The sequence below is a fragment of the Muscardinus avellanarius genome, assembly GCF_963383645.1.
Source record: "Muscardinus avellanarius genome assembly, chromosome: 2".
Lineage (NCBI taxonomy): Eukaryota > Metazoa > Chordata > Mammalia > Rodentia > Gliridae > Muscardinus > Muscardinus avellanarius.
Genome location: NC_137787.1, coordinates 37,763,854 through 37,789,680, shown reverse-complemented (window position 1 = coordinate 37,789,680; position 25,827 = coordinate 37,763,854). Strand labels below are relative to the sequence as shown.

The following is a 25,827-nucleotide window of genomic DNA, read 5'->3' as shown; positions in this document are numbered from 1 at the left end:
TGTTACACCCAACGTTTGTCTTCCCGTATCTGGGCAGGATCACAAAGAGAGGCAAATGGAGGCATCGGGTCGCCTCCCCCTCTAGGTTAGTTATTGATTAGGTTGAGGGTCAGAGATTGAGAGGAAATCTGCGTTTGTCATTACTGACATGCTACCATTGCATCTAATGTTTAACTAAGTTCTTTTCTGAACAAAGCCAAAGGCATTTAGAGGTTTGGACAAGTTACTAGAAATTTTATTCTCCACGGACTCAGTTTCTCTCACAGTCCTGATCTTACACCACCGGAGCAATTCATGTGGGGAGTTAAAAGAATACTAGAAGAATAATAGTTATGAAAGAATATCTAAAAGTGGAGAGTACTTTTGGCCAGCGACCACACCTTCTCTCGGGGCTGTTTCTCACTTTGAGATTCTGCCTATGGACTGCATGAATAATAATAATGCAGATGCCGAGAGGGCGTGGCTTTTGCTGGTATCTGCGTGGTGCTGACAGTTCAACTGAAGAAAGTGAAGGCTGATGGGCACTCACCAAAGCACAAGGCCATGTGGCTGGAGAAAATCAGATTCTGTACCATGATGCTGAACTGGTCTTTTGAAAAGAGTATCTCCTAAATTCAGAAACTCCTGGTAAAGATTACACATCCTTTCTTGAAACTCAGCTTTCTACACAAAGCTCAGACTCAACAAATGTTTGTTGATTCATCCAGAAACTCATTCAGGTAGCTCCAACACTTCTATTTCTCTAGGTGTGCTCAGCCTATTTCTTTTCTCCAGTGGCTTAGAACAGCCACCATATTCTCTGTTAAGCAGCCCCAGCATTTTCACAGGCTGAGCCACTCACCAGGCCGCCCCTCAGCTCCCCATCTCCAGTTCAACAGATCCTGTTTCAGTGGCCGCTCCAAGGCTACCCAACAAGGAAAGGCATAATTCCCCACCCCATTTAAAACTCATTTCTTTAGATCAACATTATTCTCTGAAAAATACAGATGGAATTAAACCTTTCTAAACATTTATTTGTTAATGAGTTTTATAGTTACTAAGATTTAAGGAAGGAAACACAAAAATAAGTTCCTACCTAAAATGCTGCATACGTTGATTTTAAAGTCAGATACAAAGTTGCAAGCACTAAGTGAAATACCTGCATTTTTCATGTTCTTCTCAATACTTGTTCCTATATTTTTTATTAACAAATCTGTTTGACTTTGATAATAAGAAAGAAAAGAGCATTTGCTAAATGTTGCTTTGTATTTTGTAGAAATGACTAGTATACTAGTGCCTGCTGCTAGGGAAATTTTTACTTGAAATGTCCTTTTGTGTCACTTCAAAGTCCTTTGAGTAACTGGAAAATTGTGGTTACACACGTGTGCACACACATGCACACACACACGCACACAGAATCTGTTAGTGTTGCTAATTTCACCTGTGGTTTCAACATTGCTGAGTCATCTTCATGGTTCAGACTCTATCTGAGAACTTAACTCATTCTCTCAGTCTTTGCTTATTTTGTCTTTAATCTTGGACCATTTTGTAGAAAACATCCTTTGAAGTCTAAATAAATATCTGTTTTGAAATCTCAAAGGTCAGAGATCTCTATTTGGTTAATAACAAATCACAACCTCGTTAAGACAGGCCAAAAAGTTTATGACCCAGGTACACACTGCAATATTAAAAGCCATGGACAGCTGGACAAATGAACGGCTATCTTTTTTTCTAGATGAACCTTTAGACTTCCAAGCTAGAAGACCTGTTCTAACTTAACCTGTTAACTTAGAACCTCATTGAAGAAAATGTTGCCCTTAAGTGAATTCACCAGTCACATCTACTTATACCAATGAAAATCAAGCCTTCCTTAATCACGTGGTCCCAGCTCCAAGTATAGCATACAAACCTTATTTAAATCAACAATGCGTCTTCAGGTTCTTTACAGGAGAGCCCTTTCTGTCCAGCTTCCCAAAATTAAAGCGTGGGCTCCCTCTGCTGAGTAAGTTGATGTATGTCGATGAAACCATCTAAAACATTTGCCTGTTGCCTGTCTGTTAAGTTCTCAGAAACATAAACAGTTATGAAATAGAATTTTTCTCTTTTTTTTTAAGAACTCATGACTATGATGCAGAGTGAAGTAGAAAGGTAAAGAAATGTACAGAGGTAAAGAAATGTAGAGATTCATTAGCCAAGCCTCTTCAGTTTCCTGATGAGAGCTCCCAAGATGACCACCGGCATGACCTTGCTTTATAATCACCGTGATGAATTGCCGGGAGGTGTTTACAAGCTCCTGTCCTCGTACCTAACCTATTACCTGGCTCTAGTTCTTCATAGTGTTTATACTAATTGATATTACAATATTTATTCATTTGCTAGAAATGACTCTTTTCCCCTGCCAAACATTGCCTTCCTGATAGACCTTGGCCTTTAGAATAGTGCATACAGAAGGTGCTCAAAACATTTGTTTAATGGGTGGAGGGAGAGGGGCAGGTCAACATTTACTCATATTGGCAAGTAGGGTTAGGTTCAGTGCCAGTCACATGGAACCAGATACAAAGTGAGTAGGAAATACACAAAGTAGATAACTAAGGAAGAGGTAGTGAAAGATGCGTGGAATTGAGGCTCAACCTTCAGCTAGGGAAGGTTTGAAGTTAGATGAGAAAACACGCCTGAGGCTAAACCACGGGGATACAGTGGTGTAAAGAAAAAGGCCTGGACCTGACCCTCATGAAGCTTATAATGTGCTAGTGAAGATAGATGTCATACAAGTAAAATAAAAATTTGCAATTGTGATCCATGCTGTATGCGAGAGGTCCACGATGCTAGAGGAGCAGGTAGCAGTATGATTCACCCTCTGGGAATCAGGGAAGGCTTCTTCTGGCTGAGATCCAAGGGTCAGTGGGAATAATAGGGTAGCGGAGGTGGGGGCAGTATGTGCAAAGGGCCAGAGGCAGAAATCAGGGCCTGTTGCTGGGGCAGAGAGTGAGGAGAGAAGGTGGGAGCCGGGCCACACAGCACCTGGTGAAGGAGCCTCCACTCCTGCTCCAGAGAACAGAGAACAGAGAACAGTTCTAATGGCCGTGGTTGCTTCTCAGGGATCTTTGGTTATTTGCACTCTCGTTTCCCCACTTTTCTGTACTTGCAAGGTGGTCTACAATAAGTAGGTGTCAGCTTAGTAACCAGAGAAGTAGAGCCTTTATGAGAGGGAGGAGGCATCATCTGCCGACCACGGCCTGCTTTCCTCCCTTGCCTTCCTCTTTCCAGGATTAAAGAATGTTAATGAAGCTGTCTTGCTTTCAGGGCTGACCCTGGGTGCTGGCCTCAGCCTGGCGCAGGTGAAGGACATCCTGGCTGATGTGATCCCGCAGCTCCCCAAGGAGAAGACACAGATATACCGTGCCCTTTCAAAGCATCTGAGAACCCTGGCTGGACAACAGATCAGGAACATGGCAGTAGGTTCCCTGCACCCCCATCTGGGCGTGGGAACCTGAGGAAGGAGAAGTTGCCTCAGTCACTGTTTGTGACTATACATTTCCTCCGCATCTGTGTTCTTCATAGATCTAATTTCAGACCTTTGTTGCATAAGCCCTTCAAGCAGCCAGGTTTGTTGGGGGTAAGGGGCGATGCCTTCCTTGTCCACCACCCATGCCTTGAATCTTGTCTGCAGTGAACTCCTGAGGATCCGTCCTGTTCAGAAAGGTCTATAGTTACATGCTGACAAATATGAATGAGAAGCACACAATTTACTCAATGCTTTAGTGCAATTCTATATCAGGACAACTTTTGTTTTAATATATAAGCTGGGAATAGTGGCACATACCTATAATCCCAGTACTTGGGAAATGAAGACAAAAGGATTGAAGGTTCAAGGCCAGCCTTGGCAACTTAGTGAGACCCTCAGCCACTTAGAAAGACTCTGTTTCAAAAATAAAAATAAAAATAAAATAAAAAGGGACCGGGTGTGGTGGTGCACTCCTGTAATCCCAGTACTTGGGAGACTGAGACAGGGGAAGGATCATAGGTTCAAGGACAGCCTTACAATTCAGTGAGACGATGAGCAACTTAGCAAGACCCTGTTTCAAAATAGAAAGGGCTGGGATGTAGCTCAGAGGCAGAATGTCCCTGAGTTCAATCCTCAGTACCCAAAAATTACTTTTATATATATGTATATATGAATGTGTACATAGAGAGAGCTATAAAATATTAATAATAAACATGATATACATGTAAATAGCCATGAATTGTAATCATATCTGGCAGCATTATCCTTGTTAACCTCAATCCCTCTGCATGAAAATGCAGGATTGTCTCTGAGGTCCAGCCCAAATCCTCTTCTTTGATTACTGTGGCTTTACGTCTCTGCTGGCCTTTTTTGGATCCTGTGATGTCCACATTTCAGGACACTCAAGTGGAATGACTGTACAGTCTTTATAAGAGGTCCTCTAGCCACTAAAGATAGTCATTCTACCCGCTCTTCTTTGTCGGAGGTAAATTCTTCACTGATGGAACTATCAGCCATTACCATCCCCAGAATGCCACTTCCCCAAACCAAAGACTGTTAGAGGCCATCTGTCTTTTGACCCATTTCACACCAAAATCATTACACTGCGGGCTCATGCTCCTTGGATCTGCACTGCAGCTGTGAGAAAGATTTCAACAGACCCAACTAGGAGGATATCGACTTTCCCATCCTGCAGACCTCCCTGTCGCACGAATGCTGCCTGGTCCCCGCTATCAAACACTCTCTGCCTCACCCTACACAACCCTCACTCTTTTTTATCCCCATACAAACTCTAATACCCCCTTCAAGCTGCTAGCACCTGAGATTACTCTGCTTAACCATTTTTTGTCTGTTATCATTCAAGCTACATGTGTATAGTTTCGGAATAAATTCTTCATTAAGAATAATAATTTTAGTCTCTTCCATAGCTGGACATGGTGATGCACACTTGTAATCCCAGCATTCGGGAGGCTGAGACTGGAGGATTGTGGTTCGTGGACAGCCTCAGCTACTTAGCGAGGCCATTCGCAACTCAGTGAGACCCTATTTCAAAAATAAAAAGACTGGAAAGTAGGGCTGGGGATGTAGCTCGGAAGTACAATGGCCTTGGGTTCCATCCCTAGTACCGCAAAAAAAAAAAAAATGATAATGATTTTAGTCTCTTCCAAATCATAATTTAGAAGTGGGTGGCTGTAGCCAAGCATTGTGGTGTAAATGTGTAATCCCCATTCTTGGGAGGCTGGGACAGGAGGATTGTAGGTTGGAGACTAGCCTCAGCAACTTAGTGAGGCTCTCTACAATCTAGAAAGAACTTGTTTAAAAATAAAACACAAAAAGGGGTAAGGGTATAGCTTGGAGGTAGAATGCTCCTGGGTTTAGTCCCCAGTACCCTAGAACTGCTCCCCTACACACACACACACACACACACACACACACACACACACACACGGATGACTGTTAGTCAGCTTTGCATTACTATGGCAAAATTCCTGAAACTTAAAAGGAAGAAAGGTTTAGTTGAACTCATGGTTTCAGTCCATTGTCAGCAGCCTGTTATTTCAGATCTGTGGTAGCATAGTACACATGGCAGAGGAGGACAGTTCACTTTATAATGGCCAGAAAGAAAAAGAGCAATAGGAAGGGGCCAGGGTCTGAATATTCCCTTCAAGGACACATTCCCAGTGGCTTAACTTCTTTCAACTAGACCCAACCTCCTAAAGGATATACCATCTCCCAGCAGTGCCCAGACTGGGGACTGAGATACATAGGTCTTTGGGTGACATTTCACACTCAAACTACAGCATTAGCAATGAAGTGATTTTCACTATTTGTCTTCATGGTTTCTGTTTTATAGATAGTAAATAGTGATCTTGTAAAACATTTCAGGGTTTGCAAGAAAATCTCTCATCTATTCTGGCACTTTTTATTCTAATTGCTGAGTTCGGTTGTAAAGAAATGTCATTTTCTCTTTAATTCAGCACTCACAGTAGAAGCCCTGAGGTTGCTTATTCATCTTTCTTTTAGTCCTTAGGTGGCCATATTATGAGCAGACTGCCAACCTCTGACCTCAACCCCATCTTGGGGGTAGGCAAGTGCATCCTCAATGTTGCTTCAAAAGGTAAGCTACCCAGTTCCATCGTAAGCACCCATGTCAGCCTTATAAACATATGGAACATAAGATTGTTAGATAATGTGAGCTCCTCTTTTACACCAATGGATGCAGTGCTAGCTTTTCATTTTGCGGTAGAAAGACCTGAAAGCACACATGGCCCAGGACAGTTGGATGAAATGGCGCTTCAGGCAATCAGGAAGCTCCAGAAAAAACACTCCAACCTGTCTTCTTGTGTATTCGTTATTTAAAGTAGAACCCTGAGGCTGGATGTGGCTCAGTGGCAGAGCGCTCGCCTAGCATGGACACGCCCCTGGATTTGACCCCCAGTACTGTACAACACTACTAATCCACTGTTAATGTAAAATCATGCAATTGGTTTGGGTTATGTAAGAGAGTATAAGCTTTATTTTGTGGCAATTTTCTTTTAATAGCTTTATGACTTGCATTTTGTCTTACCCTCATGTTACTACTGTTTGTTTGTTTTTACTTTCTCTCCCACACCACTCAAAACACACTACTGGCACCAGATGTGGGGCCAAGCAATTCTCCAGCTGACATTAACTGAATTTAACCCTGTTCTGACTCTGTCTACCTGGAGAGAGCATCGGATCCCACATGTGGAGGGCTCGGTCCATGAGACTGCCCATCGCAGATGCCAATACAAGTCCAGGCTCTGGAACATGGGGTGGGGGTGGGGCATATGAACAGAGTTTCCCAGGACCTGTCCCTTGAGTCCCATCAATTTGCTAGAATTGCTCACAATCAGGCAAACACTTGTGTTTATTAATTTATCATAAAGAATATTACAATGGATACTGATGAACACCAAGTGGAAGAGATAGATAGGGCATCCATGTCCTCTCCCAGCCTGCCATCCTCCAGGGACCACACACATTCAGCTATCGGGAAGCTCATCCAAGCTTAGTCCTTTAGTTTTTATGGAAGCTTTGTTATGTAGGCATGATTGAGGACATCATTTGGTCTTAGCTGAAAGTAGGAGTCCTCTAATCACATGTTAGTTTCCCTGGCAATCAGCCCCCAGCCCGAGATTGTCCAGGTACCCACCAAATGTCACTAGTTAGTGTGAAAGAGGCTTCTATCAATCAGGAAATTACCAGGAATTTAGGACCTGGGTCAGATGCTCCTAACACTCGTGAAATTACAAAGGTCTTATCAACAAAAAGGTCTGCATCAACAACCAGAATATAAGACCAAAGTACTAAGCGGGCGTGGTGGCGCACTCTTGTAATCCCCGCGCTTGGGAGGCTGAGACAGAAGGATCACGCAGGTTAAAGCCAGCCTCAGCTGGCTTAAGAGACCCTGTTTCCAAATAAAATATAAAATAGGTCTGGGCGCATAGCCCGGAGGTAGAAGGCCCCTGGGTTCCATCCTAGTACCACCAAAAAAAAAAAAAAAAGACCAAGTATGAGAGCAAGAGATTCTATTTGTAGTCCTGACTATACAAGAGTTTTAGGAGCTTCGTGTCAGGAACGAGGGGCAGAGACCAGTATATGTATTTCTTATTATTTTGCAATATCACAGGCACCTTTTGTGAGAAAATTTATAACTATAGTGAAATCCACAAAAGAAGATTTATGAGGATCACAAGACACCTTTTATGGTATCAAGGGTCAACTGACTAGAAGACATCTAGTTTTATACCGATCTTGTCAAGTAAACTTATTTGAAAGAAAATTTCCAGCAGAACCAGCCCAGGGAAGTAGCCCCTGTTTGGTGAAAACAAAAAGACAAAACAAAGAATTATTTCTGGTTTACAAACTATGCAAGAAAAATCAGTCTGTTTTCACTTGACTTTTGACAGAAAAGTGTATTAGACAATTTGACCTACCACCTGATTCATCAAGCTGACTTCTGGATGTCTTTGACCTCTTACCACAAATCAAACCCACCTTCAAAGTATAAGGATTTATTACCACCAAAGAAGGCTCTGAACGACTGTGCTGCACCCCCTCAAAGAGTTCCCAACTGTCAGGAGAGGACAGTACTATTGAGATAAATGTGTCACCTCTCCTAAGGTGGCTATTTCAAGGACAGTAACATTCATTTGTGTGTGTTTTAAGAGTGTGTGTGTAGGGGGGGGGGGGTTACTGGGGATTGAACCCAGGGGCATTCTATCTCCAAGCTGCACCTATAGCCCTATTTTTATTATTTATTTTGAAACAGGGTCTCACTAATGGCCTCATTAAGTAGCCGAAGCTGGCCACAAATCTGTGATCCTCCTGTCTCAACCTCCCAAGTACTGGGATTACAAGTGTGTGCCACCATGCCAGGCAGGATTGGGGGTTGCTAATCATATGCATTCAAGATTGTTTCATGTGCCAGGTATGCATGCTTGTAATCCCAGTACTTGGGAGGCTGAGACAGCAGGATCACAGGTTCAAGGCCAGCCTCAGAAACTTAATGAAACCCTGTTTCAAAATAAAGACATAAAAAAATAGGGTTGGGGGTATAACTCAGAGGTAGAATGATCCTGGGTTCAATACCTAGTACCAAAAGAGAGAGAGAGAGAGAGAGAGAGAGAGAGAGAGAGAGAGAGAGAGAGAGAGAAAGAAAGTTTTATGTATTGACACTGTTGCTATCATTTGTATTTTCTTTCTTGATGTCACTGTTCTCATGAGCAATATGCTGACTGCAAGCCCTCTCGAGATGCTCCACCTCTTCCAACTCACCCAGCACTCTCTCCCACAGCACACCCATCCATCTGCCATCACCGCATTTACCCACTGCTTCCACCCACTCGGCCTTGTAAGTCGTACATTGAAACCTTGGCAGAATGTTTCCCACACACTGGAGGCGCTCTGCTCTGTTGGCCCAGGTGGAAGTCTGTCTTTCCAAGGCAGAGTCTCCAGATACATCTGTATACAACCAGATCAGGGCCTAGGCACAATATGATGTGCGGCCATTTTTAATTTAAGTTTTAGTATGCATTTTTAGGATAGGAGTATGACTGGATTTAATAAAAGATAAAGTAGTTTCGATAATATAGACCTTTGAATAAAGTACCCCTTTTCCTGTCACAGAAGGAATACAGCAAATTCCTTTAAATGATCATTTTCTTTCTGGAGCAACAAATGCGAGCCTGAAGCCGGAACAAGTCCTAGTTTCTGTTTTCATTCCTGTCTCTAGAAAGGTATGATAATGAAGTCTATAATATCTGTTTTTATCTGTTTGGTTGCTTTATTTTTACTTCCAATTAAACTCAGCATAATAAAATATAGAATGTGTAGCAAATATTTTATACATTAATAGAAGTCTTCTCTCCCCCACGGGTTACAGATTGAAGTTTTAGCTAAAATTCAGAGATATGGAAGAATAAAATTAAAGATTTGTCATTGCTAACTTGTCATCATCAGCAGAACCCAGATGTGGCATCTCTGCTGGCTAGTTGTTAGGATGCTAGGGCTTCAGGAAAGTTTTGCCAAGTGAGAAGAGAGGCGATGCTAGGAGAATGGAGCCTAGTGAGTTTCCATGAAGGTATCTGTCACCATGGTGGAGCGATTGTGAAGTAAAGCAGCATCTCCTGTATCATACTGCCCACGCAGTGTTCTTACCACCCCTAAAGTTGAAAATGCCAGTGTCATGAAAGGCAAAAAAAAAAAAAAAATAGTGGAGGACTCTTCTAGAATAAAGGAGTTAACGAAGCTATGAAGATGATACCTTTGTGGCCTTTATAGAGGAGAGCATAAAGTTCCTACTGTCTATTTAGAGAAATCTAAGTATGAACTGTATGTTAAGTAGTGATATCATTACTGTCGGGAATCCAGCCCGACAGCTGGCGGGGCTTGCCGAGATGATGAGTACTGACGACTCGAACACAAACCCACGAGCCAGGAGTCAAGTCAAGCAAGATCTCATTTATTTCTCTCCAAGCAGTTCTTTATATAGCACCAAGCCACGAGGGGAATTTCCATGAGAAATAGCCTAGCCTATCCAGGATAAAGATCACTAGCACGTAGTTTACAGCCAATCCCAGGCCAGTACATGAGCCATTCATGTGTGCAGGAAGCTCCTTTAAAGGTAGAAAGGGGGCCGGGCGTGGTGGCGCTTGTAATCCCCGCACTTGGGAGGCAGAGACAGGAGGATCGCGCAGGTTCGAAGCCAGCCACGCGCGCTGGTTTAGGAGACCCTGTTTCCAAATAAAAATGTAAAAATAGGTCTGGGAGTGTAGCCCGGAGGTAGAAGGGCTTCCAGGAACCCCAGTACCACCAAAAAAATAAATAAATAAAAAATAAAGGTAGAAAGGGAAAAAATGCTCAGTCTCCCCACCCATAATGAATGGGGAAACCACGCCTTCCTAGCTTCCTCCAGGCACCATCTTTGCCCCTTTTTTGCTGAATCACTTTACTTAAAGTTTTGCCTTAGGCCATAGGCCGCATCTCCTTAGGCGCTGTATAGACACACCCCATCATCATTACTATTATCATTAATACTATTACTATTTATCATTACTCATTGGTAAGGCTCATTATCATGTCAAGTGGAATTGACCAATGGATATATAGGAGAAAACCCTTTTATTTTAGGAGTTATGCATGGAAATGTTTAGAGATGAATTGTTGTGACGTCCTGACTAACAGATGTTTCAGCTGAGTGTGTGTGTGTGTGTGTGTGTGTGTGTGTGTGTGTGTGCGTGCACATGTAGCTAGATTGAGAGTGAGCATATATAATATTATGTTAACCACTGGTGATTCTGCAAATCCAAGGGAAGGGTGTATAGGTATTTATTGTACTGCTCTTGAGACTTCAGTACATTTGAAATTTTTAAAAATAAAAGCATATTCTTGTTTTCCAGAGGGAGTTTGTGTCAGCTTTCAGACAGGCCCCATGTCAGCAAAATGCCCTTGCGATTGTGAATGCTGGGATGAGTGTCCTTTTCAAAGATGACACAGACACCATCACGGACTTGAGCATCATATATGGAGGAGTTGGCCCTACCACAGTCAGCGCAAGCAAATCCTGCCAGAAGCTTATTGGAAGGTGATGTGTCAACTTATATGGTGTACCAAAGAAAGTCTGTTGCTTCTTGAGTAAGAATAGTAGACATGGTTATCAAAGGAGATCTGTGTCTCTCCTCTATAGCATCATAACATTTTAAATAAAAGAGTGTGTACAACGGCCCAAGTGTGTATTATGGTATTCCTATATGGGTGAGAAGGTAGATTTTAAGTAATCTTCATTTACACTTTTAGTTAATTTTCTTGTAAATATTACACACCTGTTTCTTCCTTACTGTATTAAGTTGGTTGAGGTTTTCCTTCCTCTTTTATTTTATTTATTTAATTTTATATCTAGATGTTGGGATGAAGAAACGTTGAAAGAAGCTTGCAGGCTGGTTCTAGATGAGATCACCCTTCCGGGGTCCGCCCCTGGAGGAATGGTGGAATACCGGAGAACTCTCATGATCAGTTTCCTCTTCAAATTCTACCTGGATGTTTTGCAGCAGCTGAAAAAGAGGGTAAAGACGAGTTTGTCTTCAGGATGCCCTGGAGAAAACCGTTTGTTCCAGGTGCTTCCGGCCTCTCTCAGGCAGAGAAGCTTAACAGCATAGTGTTTTGACCTACCCTCTGTTTCTATGTTATGCTTGTGAGGTCCTTTAAAGAAGGAAATCCAAAGAGTTCCTGTGATTCACATAAACTGCCCCAAAGCAATGAAAACAAAGACTGAACACTGTTTAGCAATGTAGATTTTTAAAATATTTTTCATTGATCAACTAGATTTTCACAGTTAATACTTTCCATTTAAAAATAACAAGTATATCTTCGTGTTTAGGATCCCTGTGGATATCCTGACATCTCCAAGAAATTTCAAGCAACCAGTGTCCTGGGAGACTTCCCTCTAACCCTACCCCGAGGGGTACAGTCATTTGAGGTCAGTACATTGTCTGAATGAACAAAATATCCAGGTAGGGCTGCAATTGGCTTTCCTCTTGAAATTTAGTTTGCTACTGTTAGCTCAGCTTTTAGGAAAGAATCAGCTCTAGAAAGCTGTACACAAGGAATAATCACAACGTGCTATGGTGTAACAGTTCCCACTGATGATAGTAAACAAAAATATTAATTTTTAGGAATAAAATTCATGGGAAATGTTCAAGGCCTACATAAAGAGGACTTTTCAACTAGTAATGAGGCCAGGCATGGTGGTGCATACCTGAATCTCAGTACCTGGGAAGCTGAAACAGGAGGATCACCAGTTCAAGACCAGCCTCAGCACTTAGCGAAACTTGCAGCAAAATAGTGAGACCCTGTTTCAAAACAAAAATAAAAAAGGGCTGGAGGGGATAGCTCAGAGGTAAGAGGTCCCTGGATTCAATCCCCAGCACAATAAATAAATGGATAATAAATACACAAGTGGTGAACTTTAGAAAATTAACTGAATAAAGAGAAATATGTAGCCCTTACCTAGGAAGATATAAAATTTAATTTTTTGCTCTTTTTTTTTTTACCTTTACTGGTGCACTATAGTCTCACATCATAATCTCACTATAGTCTCACAGTTGTGGTGACATCCAGGCACACAGACTTGGCAGGCTCTCCTCCCTCCTCATCTCCCCTCCCCCATCCAGGGTATTGGATTGACATTGGTGTTCTCACTTATGTATATTGTGTCGATGGAAGCAATTCCTTCACTGATCCCTTCTCTCTCCCCTCCGTTCCCCTAGACTGCCTCCACTGAAGTTTCCCCTCCATTATCTGAAATCCCGATTACTTCTGAGCTTCTGTGACTGGCTAATCTCACTAACCATAATGTTCTCCAAGTCCATTCATTTTCCTGCAAATTACATAATTTTGTTCTTCTTTATTGCTGAATAGAATTCCATTGCATATATATCTCATAATTTTGGAACCTAGGTTATTATGGAACCTAGGTTGGTTTCATAACTTGGCTGTTGTGAATTGTGAACACAGAGATGCATATAATTACTGTAATTCTATGATTCCAGTCCCTTTGGAAAGATATCCAGAAGTGGTGGTACAACTGGATCATATAATAGATCTATTTCCAATTTTCTAAGGAATCATCACACTGATCTCCATAACATCTGAACTAATTTGCAATCCCACTAACAATGTAGAAGACTTCCTATTTCCCCACATCCTCACCAGCATTTACCGTTGTTTGACTTCTTGATGATTGCCATTCTATTACTGTTAGACTGAATCTCAGTGTAGGTTTGATTTGCCTAAGTAATTTATACACTAAAAACATTCCCAATCAAAATCCCAACAGAATCTCTTGGAAACTTGATTTTAAGTTTTTTTAGAAATATAAAAGTAGGTATTTATGAAAGATGATAATAGTAATGAGGGGGAACTAATTTTATATAATACTGTAGTATGTATCTCTAGTAGTTAAACATTATAATAAGTACAGGAAAAGACTAAAAGACAAAGGGCCAATAGGACTGCATAGAATCCAGAAATTGACCAGAAAATGGGCCCTCTTAAAAATAAAAATGCATTTCAAATAAGCAATAAAATGGAGTATTCAAGAAAAGAGTAGTAAGCCATTTTAAAAGAAAAGAAACATGAAACTATACTTCTATTTCTCACCTTACAATAAAAATAAATTCCAAATTGGTTAAAGTTTTAAACATTAAAAACTAAAGGCATAAAATTACTAGGTAAAAAGATGTATACCTTTTTTTTTTTTTTTTTTTTGCTGTACTGGAGATTGAGCTTAGGGTCATTCTACCTCCAAGCTACACCCCTTTCCCTATTTTTTATTTTTATTTTGAAACAGGGTCTCACTAAGTAGCTGTGGCTGGCCGCAAACCTGAGATCCTTCTTGTCTCAGCCTCCCAAGTACTGGGATTACAAGCGTGCACCACCACAACCAGCTCAAGTGTGATTTTTTTTAAGTCCATAGCCTTAGAAATCTTCTCTAAGTATAACATGAAACCCAGAAACACACAGAGGAAAAGGCTGACAAATTTGACTATATAAGATAAAAAGTACAAAAACTAAAAAAGAAATATTTTCGACAAAAAGTTTTATAAGTCAATAAGAAATAAAATAAAAATAAAGTGTACCTATTGGCAGATCACTGAGGAGATAAATACAAAAACATAAAACCATATAGAGACATGCTATCTACCCAAAAGAATGGAAACCCAACCATCAAACTAATGCATGCATATCCATGTTCATAGCCACACAATGCACCATTGCCAAACTATGGAAACAGCCAAGACGTCCATCAATAGATAAGTGGATTACAAAGCTATAGGTTATGTACACAAGGAAATTTTAGTCAGCCATAAAGAACAAAATTACATTATTGTGGGGAAATAGATGGAACTGGAGAACATTATACCAAGTGAAATTAGTCAGTCACAAAAAGTAAAGAATCAGATGCTCTCCCTTAATGTGTGAAGCGAGGGAGAAAAAGGGTTACAGGAGGAACTCTAGATGAAGAAGGAGAAACCATAGATGAGCAAATAAAACAACCTAACTGAGGGGGATCATGTACATTCCCTAATGTACATGATGTACTTTCACAAACATATCAAAGTCATCACTAAGCCAGACATGGGGAGGGAGGGAGAGAGAATGGGTGGGAATTGGGAAAGGGCTAAATGAGTGATGTTGCATGTCTGCCTCTACCATCTTATACTTCATTAAGATGTATGATTACAATGCACCAATAAAAAAAGAAATATTGATAAAAATACATTAAAAGAATTTATAAAATGCATTTTAAAACAGAAACAAGACATAATTTTCATATATAATACTGAAAACAATTTAAAATCTTGATAGTACCCAGGACTGATTAAATTTGAATTTTTTTCTACAAGCACACCACTCTCATATAATAAAATTACTGAGTATTCCTGAGGATGGCTGGGTTACCAGGACTCAACGACAGGGGGCAGCAGAGACCTCTGCGTCTTCACGGTTCAGGGGCCAGTTAGAGTTGACACTTTGCCTGACATGGTTACTGGGGTGACAGTGCAGCAAGAAGGGAGACTATTCTCGGTTCTTGTCATCCTTTGGTGATAATGAGCGATCAGGTGACAGCTGGCTAGATGCACCCTAAAGCCTTCCCGCTAGACCAGGCCATGCATGGGCCACATGTGCCAGTGCCAGGAGTCTGGGGAACCCCCAACAGAGCAAGCCGGTAACTGCTCCTGGCTCACTGCTGAGTGAAACAAGAAGCTGGCCTTTAAAGAGTGGGCGGTGGTATCTAGATTTTTCACTGAGTCCTTTCCAGGGTGAAAAGGAGAACAATGAAACCAGCAAGGACACTGCCACTGCAGGAGGTTTCCATTTGCATTTTCAAGCAAACACCAACAACTATAGGCATGTTACCTGCAAGGCTTGGGGGCTGGAAATGAGGGGAGGTCAGGAAGGAGAAACTCAGAAGATAAGTGCAAAAGAGTAGGCTGCTCACTGCCTTGGGCCTCAATGGCCCCCTCTGCCATCTGTCCCATTGGGCCCTCTCCCATCTCCCATGCAGCAGGCCCATTTCCTCCTGTGGTCTGATCTGCCCTTCCTGGCTGTTAATCTCAGACCCTCCCAAGTTCCCTTCCATGGAACTCAGAGTCCAGTTCCCAGCAACAAAGAAGCTGCTGATTCAGACCCCCGTCCTCAGCTCCCACTGAAGAAGCCGGCCCTGTACCCAGCTCAGCCACCTGTGCTAATGGACCCACTGCACTCATCCAGCAGTGAAGATGAGGTTTCAGGGAGTGTGTCAGCCAGCCTCCCATCACTGTGACAAAATACTTGAGAAAACTGGCTTTATTGGGGCCCAAGGTTTTAGCCCATGAGTGGCTGGCCCCATTGTTTTTGAGCCCGTGCCAAGGCAGTTAATCCTGGTAGACAGTACATGGTGGAGCAAAGCTGCTCGCCTCTTGGTGGCCAGGAAGTAAAAAGAGAAAGAGAGAGAAAAGAGCCGGGATTCTCAAAATCCCCTCCAAGGCACACCCTAGTGACCTAACTCCAGGCCCGGCCTCCTAAAGGTTCTGCACCTCCCAGTAGCACCACAGGCTGGTCCTTCAACACATGGGTCCATGGGGGAGGCTTCTGATCCAGACTATAGGAGGGAGCATGTTAAAATTTTTTCTATATAGTAGTCAAGGTCTATCCTGTCAGCTGCAGAGCCACCTTCAGAAGTCCTGGGGGAGGTGTATCCTTCACTGGATATAGGGCCAGGGAAAGCACGGACCAAAAAATCAATATAGAATGCATGAATGCACATATATGCATGCACGTTTCCCCTCCTCTTCTTCTTTCTCCTCCTCCTCTTCCTTCTGCTCTAGACAATGAACCCAGAGGCATCTTCCTCTGAGCTACACCTCCAGCCCTATTTTATTTTTTTATTTTGAAGCAGGGTTTCACTAGATTGCTGAGGCTGGCTGTCTTCAAACCTGTGTTCCTCCTGTCTCAGACTCCCAAGTACTGGGATTACAGGCGGGTGCCACCATGTACAGCTGCACCTTCTTATTATAGAAGTAAAGCCTGTCTGTTAATGAACATTTGACAAATATAAAAGAATATAAGGAAGAAAATCAACGTATCCTGGAAACCTTACACACACACACACACACACACACACACACACACACACACACACACACAGCCACTGTCAAGGTATTTAAAAATATTAAAAACTTGATTTGGCCAGGCATGATAGCACACTCTTATAATCCCAGCCCAGCATTTGGGAGGCTGAGATCAGAGGATTGCGGTTCGCAGACAGCCTCAGCTACTTAGCGAGGCCTTTTGCAACTCAGTGAGACCTTGTTTCAAAATAAAAAATAGGGCACAGGGGATAGCTAGGAGGTAGAATGTCCCTGGGTTCCATCCTCAGTACCCCCGCCAAAAGACTGGGTAGTATATTAGAGGGAATAAAACTCTTTGAGGTTGTCTTTTCTAAGGAAAGAAAATAATTTGATTCTCTAGTGAAAAAAACTCTGCATGTTACCATGTAACTTCACGGGCCTCGGCCCTAATAAGCAGTACATATGTTAAGCAAAGAACATTTTTCTAGGGAGTAGTATAACCATGGAATAGGTTTACTAAATTGTGTTCCAGTGTGACATGGAAAGCATGGGCAATTGTTATTTTCTCCTTTTTCTAAGTTTTGGATAGCATTTAATATACTATGATAATTTTAATAATTTTTCTTACCTCTTAAGAGTTATTAATGTATAAATATATGAATAAATAAAGCACATAGTTTTATAAAATGAGGATCATACTGTATTATAATACTATATTTCTCTTTTAAAACTTAATAGTGTATCATGAACTTTTTCCCATGTCACTAAATATTTTTCAAAACAAGATTCTTAATGGATATGTAATATTTTGGGGGGGTGGTACTGGGGATGGAACCCTTCTACTTCTGGGCTACACTCCCAGACCTATTTTATATTTTTTTTATTTGTAAACAGGGTCTCTTAAGCCAGCAAGGCTGGCTCCAAACCTGCGCGATCCTCCTGTCTCTGCCTCCCAAGCGCGGGGATTACAAGCGTGCGCCACCACACCCAGCATGGATATGTGATTTTTTATTTAAATAGATGTGCTATAATTTATTTAGCTAGTCCTCATTGTTGGGAACACATAATATTCTAGTCTATAAATCTGTTCACATTTCAATTATACCCTTAAAACTGATTTCTAGAAATAGAATTTATGCTTTTTAGGCTCTTAAATTTGTAACCTGTAGAAAATTGTTTCAATTTTTACTGTTAGTTTCCCATATCATCATACCCTTACCAACACTGGGGATTGCATATTCTAATCTTTGACAGTTTTTTTCAAAAATTTTTATCTTGTTATTTTGATTAGTGTTGTATTAATTATTGAAAAAAGTACATATTTTTCTCAGATGTTCATTGGCTATTTATAGCTCTGTTATGTTTTTATGCTGATGAAATTTCATAAAGATAAGCTGGAAGGACAAAAATATAACAAAAGGGTGGTTGGATGCCTGAGGGAAATGTGAGAAAAGGATTTTTCAGCTGACCACTGCGGCTGGAAGGTTATGGTCATATGTACTTTTGATGTACGATCACATGCAGATGACCCTTATCACCCCAGGCTAACCCACAGCTGAGTACCTAAAACAAACCATCAGGGGTTAGAAGATAGAAGAGTGTTTCAAATATTCAAATTTGGAAAACAGTGGTGAGGACTTCCGGGAAGATGGCGACCGAGAAAAGCGGGGCTTAAGAGCCCCGCTAACAACCAATCTCCATTACCACAAAATCAGCGCCTTTCATAGCCAGAAAACACCATCACCAGAAACAAAAAAAAATCACCAGGCTCCAGAGAGAAAGTGGACTGAGAACAGAGCTCAGAGCCACAGAGGAGATAACCGGCCTCACGCCCGAGAACGCGGCAGCAGCTCCATACTGCCGGCGGCAGCGGCAAATTCACCGGACAGCTACAGCAAGCGGAGGTGAGCTGCTACAGAAGAGCCAGGCGGGATTTCTTGCTGCAGGTAAAATCTAAAGCTCCCAGTGGCTGAGCTCAGCACACACTGCAGGGATTCAGAGTGGAAATCAAAACCAAGAAGAAATAAGCCAGCCTCACGGCCGAGGGCGTGGCAGCGGCGCCATATCGCCACCGGCGGCAGCAGCAGAGAATTCACCGAATCCAGTACAGCTACATCTGCGTACTCAAGAACAATGAGTCAAATTGCGGGCCACAGAGGAGAAATCCTAGTACTGTACTCCCTGGGACTTGACCCAGTGGGGGAGGGGCGGTGGCAGAGATATCACACCATAGGAGAACGTGCAACCTGGCACCCCCCACAGTCTAAAGCAGCCTCTATCGACTCTCTGGGTCGGAGACTCTGTGATAAAACCCAGTAAAGGAGTAGTGGGGTCAGAGATACTACTGACTCGAGATCCAGAACACCTTAAGTGAAGTCATAGTGACCCAAGGGAAGAACCCAGAGAAGGCACAAACTTCCGAAATCATGGGAAAGAGGAATAATACTGGAGCAATAAATGCCCACAACACCACAACATCAGAACCCGATAAAACAGAAAACCAGAGATTTCTAGAAGATCAAATCAGGAAAATAACTGTAGAAATAATAGAGGTGCTTCTAAAAGAACTCAGAGAGAGCCAAAAAGAGATAAAGGATGCAATTAATGAAGTAAAGGCCTCAATTCAAAGCACAAACAACCGATTAGACCACATGGAGAACAGAATCTCGCTCTTAGAAGATGATCATTCCAAAAATGAACGCATAGTTTCTAATCTAGGAAAAAATATCCGACAGCAGGAATCTGATATTGAAGAAATATGGGCCCATCTTAAGAGAGCTAACCTAAGAATAATTGGAATAGAGGAGGGAAAAGAAAGTGATACCAAAGGGATCAACAATCTCTTCAAGGAAGTAATAGCAGAAAATTTTCCAAACATAGAGCAAGAGGTTGATACACAGGTCCAGGAAACTTATAGAACTCCCTTTAGACAGGATCGGAGAAGAGGATCCCCACGCCACATAATTGTCAAAATGACCAATGTGGAAGCCAAGCAGAGAATCTTAAAGGCAACAAAAACAAAGGGCCAAGTGACATTCAGAGGCAAGCCAATTAGAATCACTCCAGACTTCCCAAACCAAGTCATGAGAGCCAGAAGGGCTTGGAGTAACATATTCCAAACTCTGAAAGAAAACAACTTCCAGCCAAAAATTTCCTACCCAGCAAAACTTTCTATCAAATTAGATGGAGAAATAAGAAGCTTCCATGACAAACAGAAACTGAAGGAATTTTTGTCTTCAAAACCAGCACTAGAGAAAATACTCAAAGAGATTAACTACAAAGAAGAAATAGGTAGCACACACCAGAACCAGAGAAACAAGAGTTTCCATCCAACAGTCAACTAAGATTGGTTATCTGTGGAGATTCATTACTTATGTTAGTCTTTTACCTATCTCTAAATGGTATTGTTTGCCTTTATTGTTGTTAATTTTTTAGGATTTCTAGTTGGAATATTAATATACCTTCAGATATAGCATTTGGAAATATTTTATCCCATTCTATTAGTAACTGTTAACTCTGTTTACATTGTCTTTGGATATACAATATTTTTTTTTATTTTTTAGGGAGTTTGTATACTCTTCTGTTGCCTGTGCCATTGAAATCATATCCAAGAAATCACTGCCAATTTCAGTGTTGTGAGGTTTTATGACCCAGATTTTCTCCTAAAAGTTTATAGTCTTAAAATTTATATTTAGGTCTTTTATCTATTTTGAGTTAATATTTGTATATGGGATTAGGTAAGGGTCCAACTTTATTCTTTTCCATGTAATTATTATGTTTCAACAATATTTAGTTAAAAGATTATTATTTCTACCACCAAATGTTAGTGGAAACCTTGTCAAAAATAACTTGACAATATAGGGAAGAATTTATCTCTAGGCTTGTATGTAACTCCAATGGTTTATATATCTGCCTTTAGAACAGTACTACACTGTTTCAATTATTGTAGCTTTATATGGTTTTAAATCAGAAAGTATATATCTTCTAGCTTTGTTCTTTTTCAAGATCGTTTTGGGTATCTAGAGTCCATATTCCATATTAGGATAGAGTTTTTTTCTGAAAAATAAATATATAAATATATGATAGTTTCACCTAAAAAAAAATAGAAAAAAATATTCTCTGGTAAGAAAGAAAGTAAAAAGAAATATTGAAATGTTATCTTTAAGTCATCAAAAGCTTGGTATCAGACAAATGAAACTGTTATGTGAGATTATCATTTTTAATTTTGGATAAATTGCTATAATACTAGATGTCAACCACTAAGCCAAGCATGGGAGGGAGGGATGGGAAGAGAATGGGGTGGGGATCGGGTGGGGGCTGACTGGGCTATGTGTGCATGTATGTCTACAAAAGTTTGTATCCCACTATGATGTATGAATACAGTGCACCAATAAAAAAAAAAATGTGGTATGTAAAAAAAAAAAAAAAAATTCAAATTTGTTTCCCAAACTGAAGAGCCTGACTTGCCCATTGGTATCAACTGCTCTAACATGGCTAGGTTGCCTCTTGGTCCAAGTAGGTTTATCAGATGGCAGAAAAGAACCTGCTATTTGGAAAATTGCCTAGTCTTCATCTCCAGGATCACCGAGAGCTGGCTCCAAGGGACAGGAGTACACATTGGGTAACTTTGGTTACACACAATCATAAGAGCTGACATCACTTAAATATCTTTGCTTATGTGTTGTGAAATTTGCCTTTATGGAGGGAGATAAAACTTTATCCTCATTCCACTTCCAAATTCATAGTCCCAAATTAGAGTTTTGTTTGTTTGTTTTGCGGTACTGGGGATGGAACCCCAGGGGTATTTTACCTCCAAGCTATACTCCTAGCCCTATCTTTTTTATTTTTTATTTTGAAACAGGATCTCACTGAGTTGCAAAGGGCCTCACTAAGTAGCTGAGGCTGTCCACAAACCGTAGTCCTCCTGTCTCTGCCTTCCAAATGCTGGGATTACAAGGATGTACCACCAAACCCAGCTCCCAAATTAGTTTAAAAAAAACAAAAGAAAAAAAAGAAAGAAGAAAAATAATTCTCTAAATTTACGAGTTGAGAATTATGTTTGAGCTGAAAAGCATGGATCTAATCCTACTCCTTCATTTTACAGGTTCAAAAACTGAAGCCCAAAGAATTAGTTCAAAGCAAACAAACAGAAGTTCCCGCCCAGAGTTACTCACTATAGTTGGGAGACCTGACGCGTGTCTCCCAGTTCTCACCTAAGGCTCATTTGGTCAGCACTGCCTCCCTGCCTGAAGGGAAACCTGCCTTGGCTGGCTGCAGAGCTCCCTGTGTCTAAGCAACCTACCCAGAGTACATGGACAAGCTCAAAATGGAAAGTTTTACAAGTGGGCTCTCACTCAGATCTGCTGTATAACATAGATTTTTCTCAGAAAAGCAGTTTCCCAAGCCGGGCATGGTGGTGCACGCTTGTAATCCCAGCATTCAAGAAACTGAGATCAGAGGATCACAGTTCATGGACAGCCTCAGCTACTTAGTGAGGCCCTCTGCAACTCAGTGAGACCCTGTTTCAAAATAAAAATACAAAATAGGGCTGGTGGTGTTGCTCGGAGGTTGAATGCCCCTGATTTCCATCCCCATACCCACAAGGAAAAGAAAAGAAAAGAAAAAAGAAAAGAAAAGAAAAAAAGAAAAGTAGTTTTCCCAAATGCTAGCTGTCTCAAGGTCAATCCTTCACCCATGGCCGAGTCCCCACCTTGCCTCATCTTCCCCACAGGCATATACATGTAGATAGATACTCAGTGGAGAGAAGAAACTCCGGTTCTAGCTGAAAGCAGGCCAGTTTGGAAAGGTTTGTCTCGCCTAGAGTAGGGAGAGATGTTCCCGTTTCTTCATGGATGCTCTGACTCATAGACAATCCTGCTTCATCAATTGCTTTGTACTTTGCTTTGCTTTTTAAACACAGCGTGTGGATCCCCAGCAGACCCCGCAAGACCCAGTCGGACGCCCCATCATGCATCACTCAGGCATTAAACACGCCACAGGGGAGGCCGAGTTTTGTGATGACATGCCCCTTTTGACAGACGAACTCTTCCTGGCTGTGGTAACCAGCACCAGGCCCCACGCTAGGATCATGTAAGTAGGAAGGGCTGCGGTGGAAGGCCAGTAGCGCCTAGCAGGCACTTAGGGCAGCTGGCCAGCTATTGCATTTGACTCGACTCAGTACCCCGTAATATGTCACTAAAAAGCAATCACAGCTTATACCTTGGTAAAATAAAAAGAAAACTGGAGGTCTGGGATGCATAAAATAGTAAGTTTCTGTCAAGTGAGGGATCTGGTATTTGAAGGAGTGGGTGTTGTTATCTGAGAATGTAAAGGGGTTGAGAATAATGTCCTCCGCTCATGAGAACCCAAACAGCCATGCTTCTCTCTCCCTGTTCTGAATGTCTGTTGTCAGAAGAGCCTGGACTCCTAAAAGTGGCACAGGCTGAGCACTTGTTTATGCCAACTCAAGGGTACACCTTCCCTGGAATGGGGAGAATTAAAAAAATGTTCAAAAGAGGATTCCTTTATTAGCTTATTCATTCCTTCCTTCATTCATTCATTCATGTTTCTTCTGCATCTGGTAAAATCAGTGTCCTGTCCCCACAGTGTCAGCATGGGATCGACACACTTCACATGTGGACTTGCCTGGTCCACGTGAAATACAGTTCTTGGGATTTGCTTGTTCATACAGACAGGGCACATTGTCCTGAGACACATCAGGCTTTTGTTTCCTCCCCAGTTCCATTGATGCCTCTGAGGCCCTGGCATTGCCCGGTGTAGTTGATGTGGTAACAGCTCAGGATGTTCCTGGCGACAATGGCAGTGAAGAGGAAAGACTGTACGCACAGGAGGAGGTAGTATGACGATGGTGCCCAAGCTTCTCAGAGCATGCTAACAACCGTGGTGGCTGCTGTTTCCTGGTACTGATTATTTTCCAGGTGACTTTGCACATATGGCCACAGTCCTGCCAGCCACCTTAGATGACTTTTGTACTGAGCCTTGTTCTTGGATGGATTTAAGGCTGCTAAGAACCTGTTGAGTTAGCACAGTGAACGCTTGTAATCCTAGTACTTGGTAGGCTGAGATAGGAGGATCATAGGTTCAAGGCTAGCCTTAGCTATTTAGTGAGGGCTTCTGCAACTTAGTGAGTCCCTGTTTCAAAACAAAGAATATAAAATAGGGCTGGGGGTATAACTTGGAGGTAGAATGCCTCAGGGTTTCATTCCCAGTACCAAAAAAAAAAAAAAAAAGGTTAAGACATTGATACTAAGATAGTTTTAGTAAGTCATCTGAGACCATATAACCAGTAGTGGCCCATGCCCTGTGCTATGTATGAGTCACCCCACATATCTCCCAGGCGTGTCCCTTTCCCTCCCCGGGGTGACAAGGGCCTGGTTGGTGCCCATTTCCATTCCCTTCTGGCATGTTCTTTGGTCTGTTTCCTCCACAGGTGATTTGTGTGGGTCAGATTGTCTGTGCTGTGGCTGCCGATTCATATACCCATGCCAAGCAGGCCACAGAGAAGGTGAAGATAGTGTACCAAGACATAAAGCCTGTGATTGTGAGCATCCAGGTAACCTCAGCTTCTACTCAGTCTTTTGGCCATCAGGCAGGAAGTCCAGAAACCTCCATAGGATATCATTACCATGATACTTGCAAAAATCCTTAATTTAAAAAATTTTTTCATGCACTATGGAGATTACACAGACTAGAAAGTATATTTTCTCTGAAAATGTTCAGTCTCCCTTCCTCTTACCACCAGATACTTCTAGCTGGAAATACATGTGTCCTCTTGGCCCACAATAGATTCCAATTGTGCCTAACATCCCTACTTATACCTAAAATACTTCTGGTTTTCCCAAAGAAAAAGTCTCAAATTCTGAACTTGAAATTTGTTTTTGTTTTGTTTTGTTTTATTTTGTGGTACTGAGGATAGAACCCAGGGGCTTTCTACCTCCGGGCTATACTCCCAGACCTATTTATATTTTATTTGGAAACAGGGTCTCACTAAGTTGCTGAGAGCCTCACTAAGTAGCTGAGGCTGGCTTTGAACCTGCGCAATCCTCTTGTCTCCGCCTCCCAAGCGCGAGGATTACAAGCGTGCGCCACCACGCCCGGCTTGAACTTGAAATTTGGATCCTAGAAAATCCAAAGTTTTGCCTTTTAGATAGATTTTAACATTTGAAATTTTGAAATTTGTTTCTCTTAGCTGCTGCCCCATGCTCTTCGTTGCCCTTAAGTTTTTTCTTGCCCCACGTGGACCTGGCTCAACACTTAGTGAATGTAGAGAGGCTCCTTTTTTTTTTTTTTTTGGTCTGGGCTTTTATTCATTTCTTATCAAGTTCCAAAGTAAAGCTGCAGTGATTTGTTTGTTTGTTTGTTGTTTACCTTTTTAATTGCCAAGATATACTTGGTTTTTATTTATTATTATTATTTATACTTTTCTTGGTGCATTATATTCTCCTATCATAATGCAGTTCATAGTGATGGTGCCATCCGTGCACACAGCACTTGGTGGGCTTTCTCCCGGCTCCCTCCCCACTTCCCCTTCCCTACGCAGGACACTGAGATTGACATTGGTATTCCCACGCCTGTCTATAATGTCGATGGAAGTGATTCCTTCCTTGATTCTCTCACTCCCCCACCTTCCCCTAGACCACCTCCCTGGCTCCATTGGAGTTTCTCCTCCATTGTCTCACGTCCCTCTGGTATGCTGGTTACTCCTTAGCTTCTGCATATGAGAGAAAACATATGACCCTTCACTTTCTATGACTGGTTAATCTCACTACTAACATGATGTTCTCCAGGTCCGTCTGTTTCCCTGCAAATGACATAATTTTGTTCTTGATTGCTGAGTGGGATTCTATTGTGCATGTATCCCACAATTTTGTGATCCATTTCTGTTGATGGACACCTTAGTTGGTTCCATAACTTGGCTAATGTGAATTATGCTGCTATGAACATGCATATGAATATATTACTCCAATATTCTGATTTTAGTCCTTTTGGAAAGATACCCAGGAGTGGTATAGCTGGATCATATGGTGGATCCATTCACAATTTTCTGCGGTATCTCCACGCTAATCTCCATAGCACCTGAACTAATTTGAAATCCCACAAATAGTATAGAAGAGCTCCATTTTCCCCGTATCCTCGCCAACATTTATTGTTGTTTGACTTCATGATGATTGCCATTTTTATTGAGGT

The 25,827-nt window shown here is 41.7% G+C and overlaps 1 protein-coding gene across 1 annotated transcript in view; it reads left to right on the top strand.

Moving 5' to 3' along the window:
* The window catches only part of LOC308279788 (aldehyde oxidase 3-like), a gene marked incomplete at its 5' end in the record, with an annotated part of 100,776 nt that overhangs the window by 23,259 nt on the left and 51,690 nt on the right, over positions 1–25,827 (top strand). Inside the window, 9 exons of the mRNA XM_080719957.1 lie at positions 3,283–3,434; positions 6,008–6,101; positions 9,137–9,246; positions 10,909–11,093; positions 11,409–11,571; positions 11,886–11,984; positions 22,541–22,710; positions 23,360–23,474; positions 24,071–24,193. Of these exons, the coding sequence (XP_080576083.1) occupies positions 3,283–3,434; positions 6,008–6,101; positions 9,137–9,246; positions 10,909–11,093; positions 11,409–11,571; positions 11,886–11,984; positions 22,541–22,710; positions 23,360–23,474; positions 24,071–24,193 (1,211 nt within the window). The remainder of the gene's footprint in view (positions 1–3,282; positions 3,435–6,007; positions 6,102–9,136; positions 9,247–10,908; positions 11,094–11,408; positions 11,572–11,885; positions 11,985–22,540; positions 22,711–23,359; positions 23,475–24,070; positions 24,194–25,827) is intronic.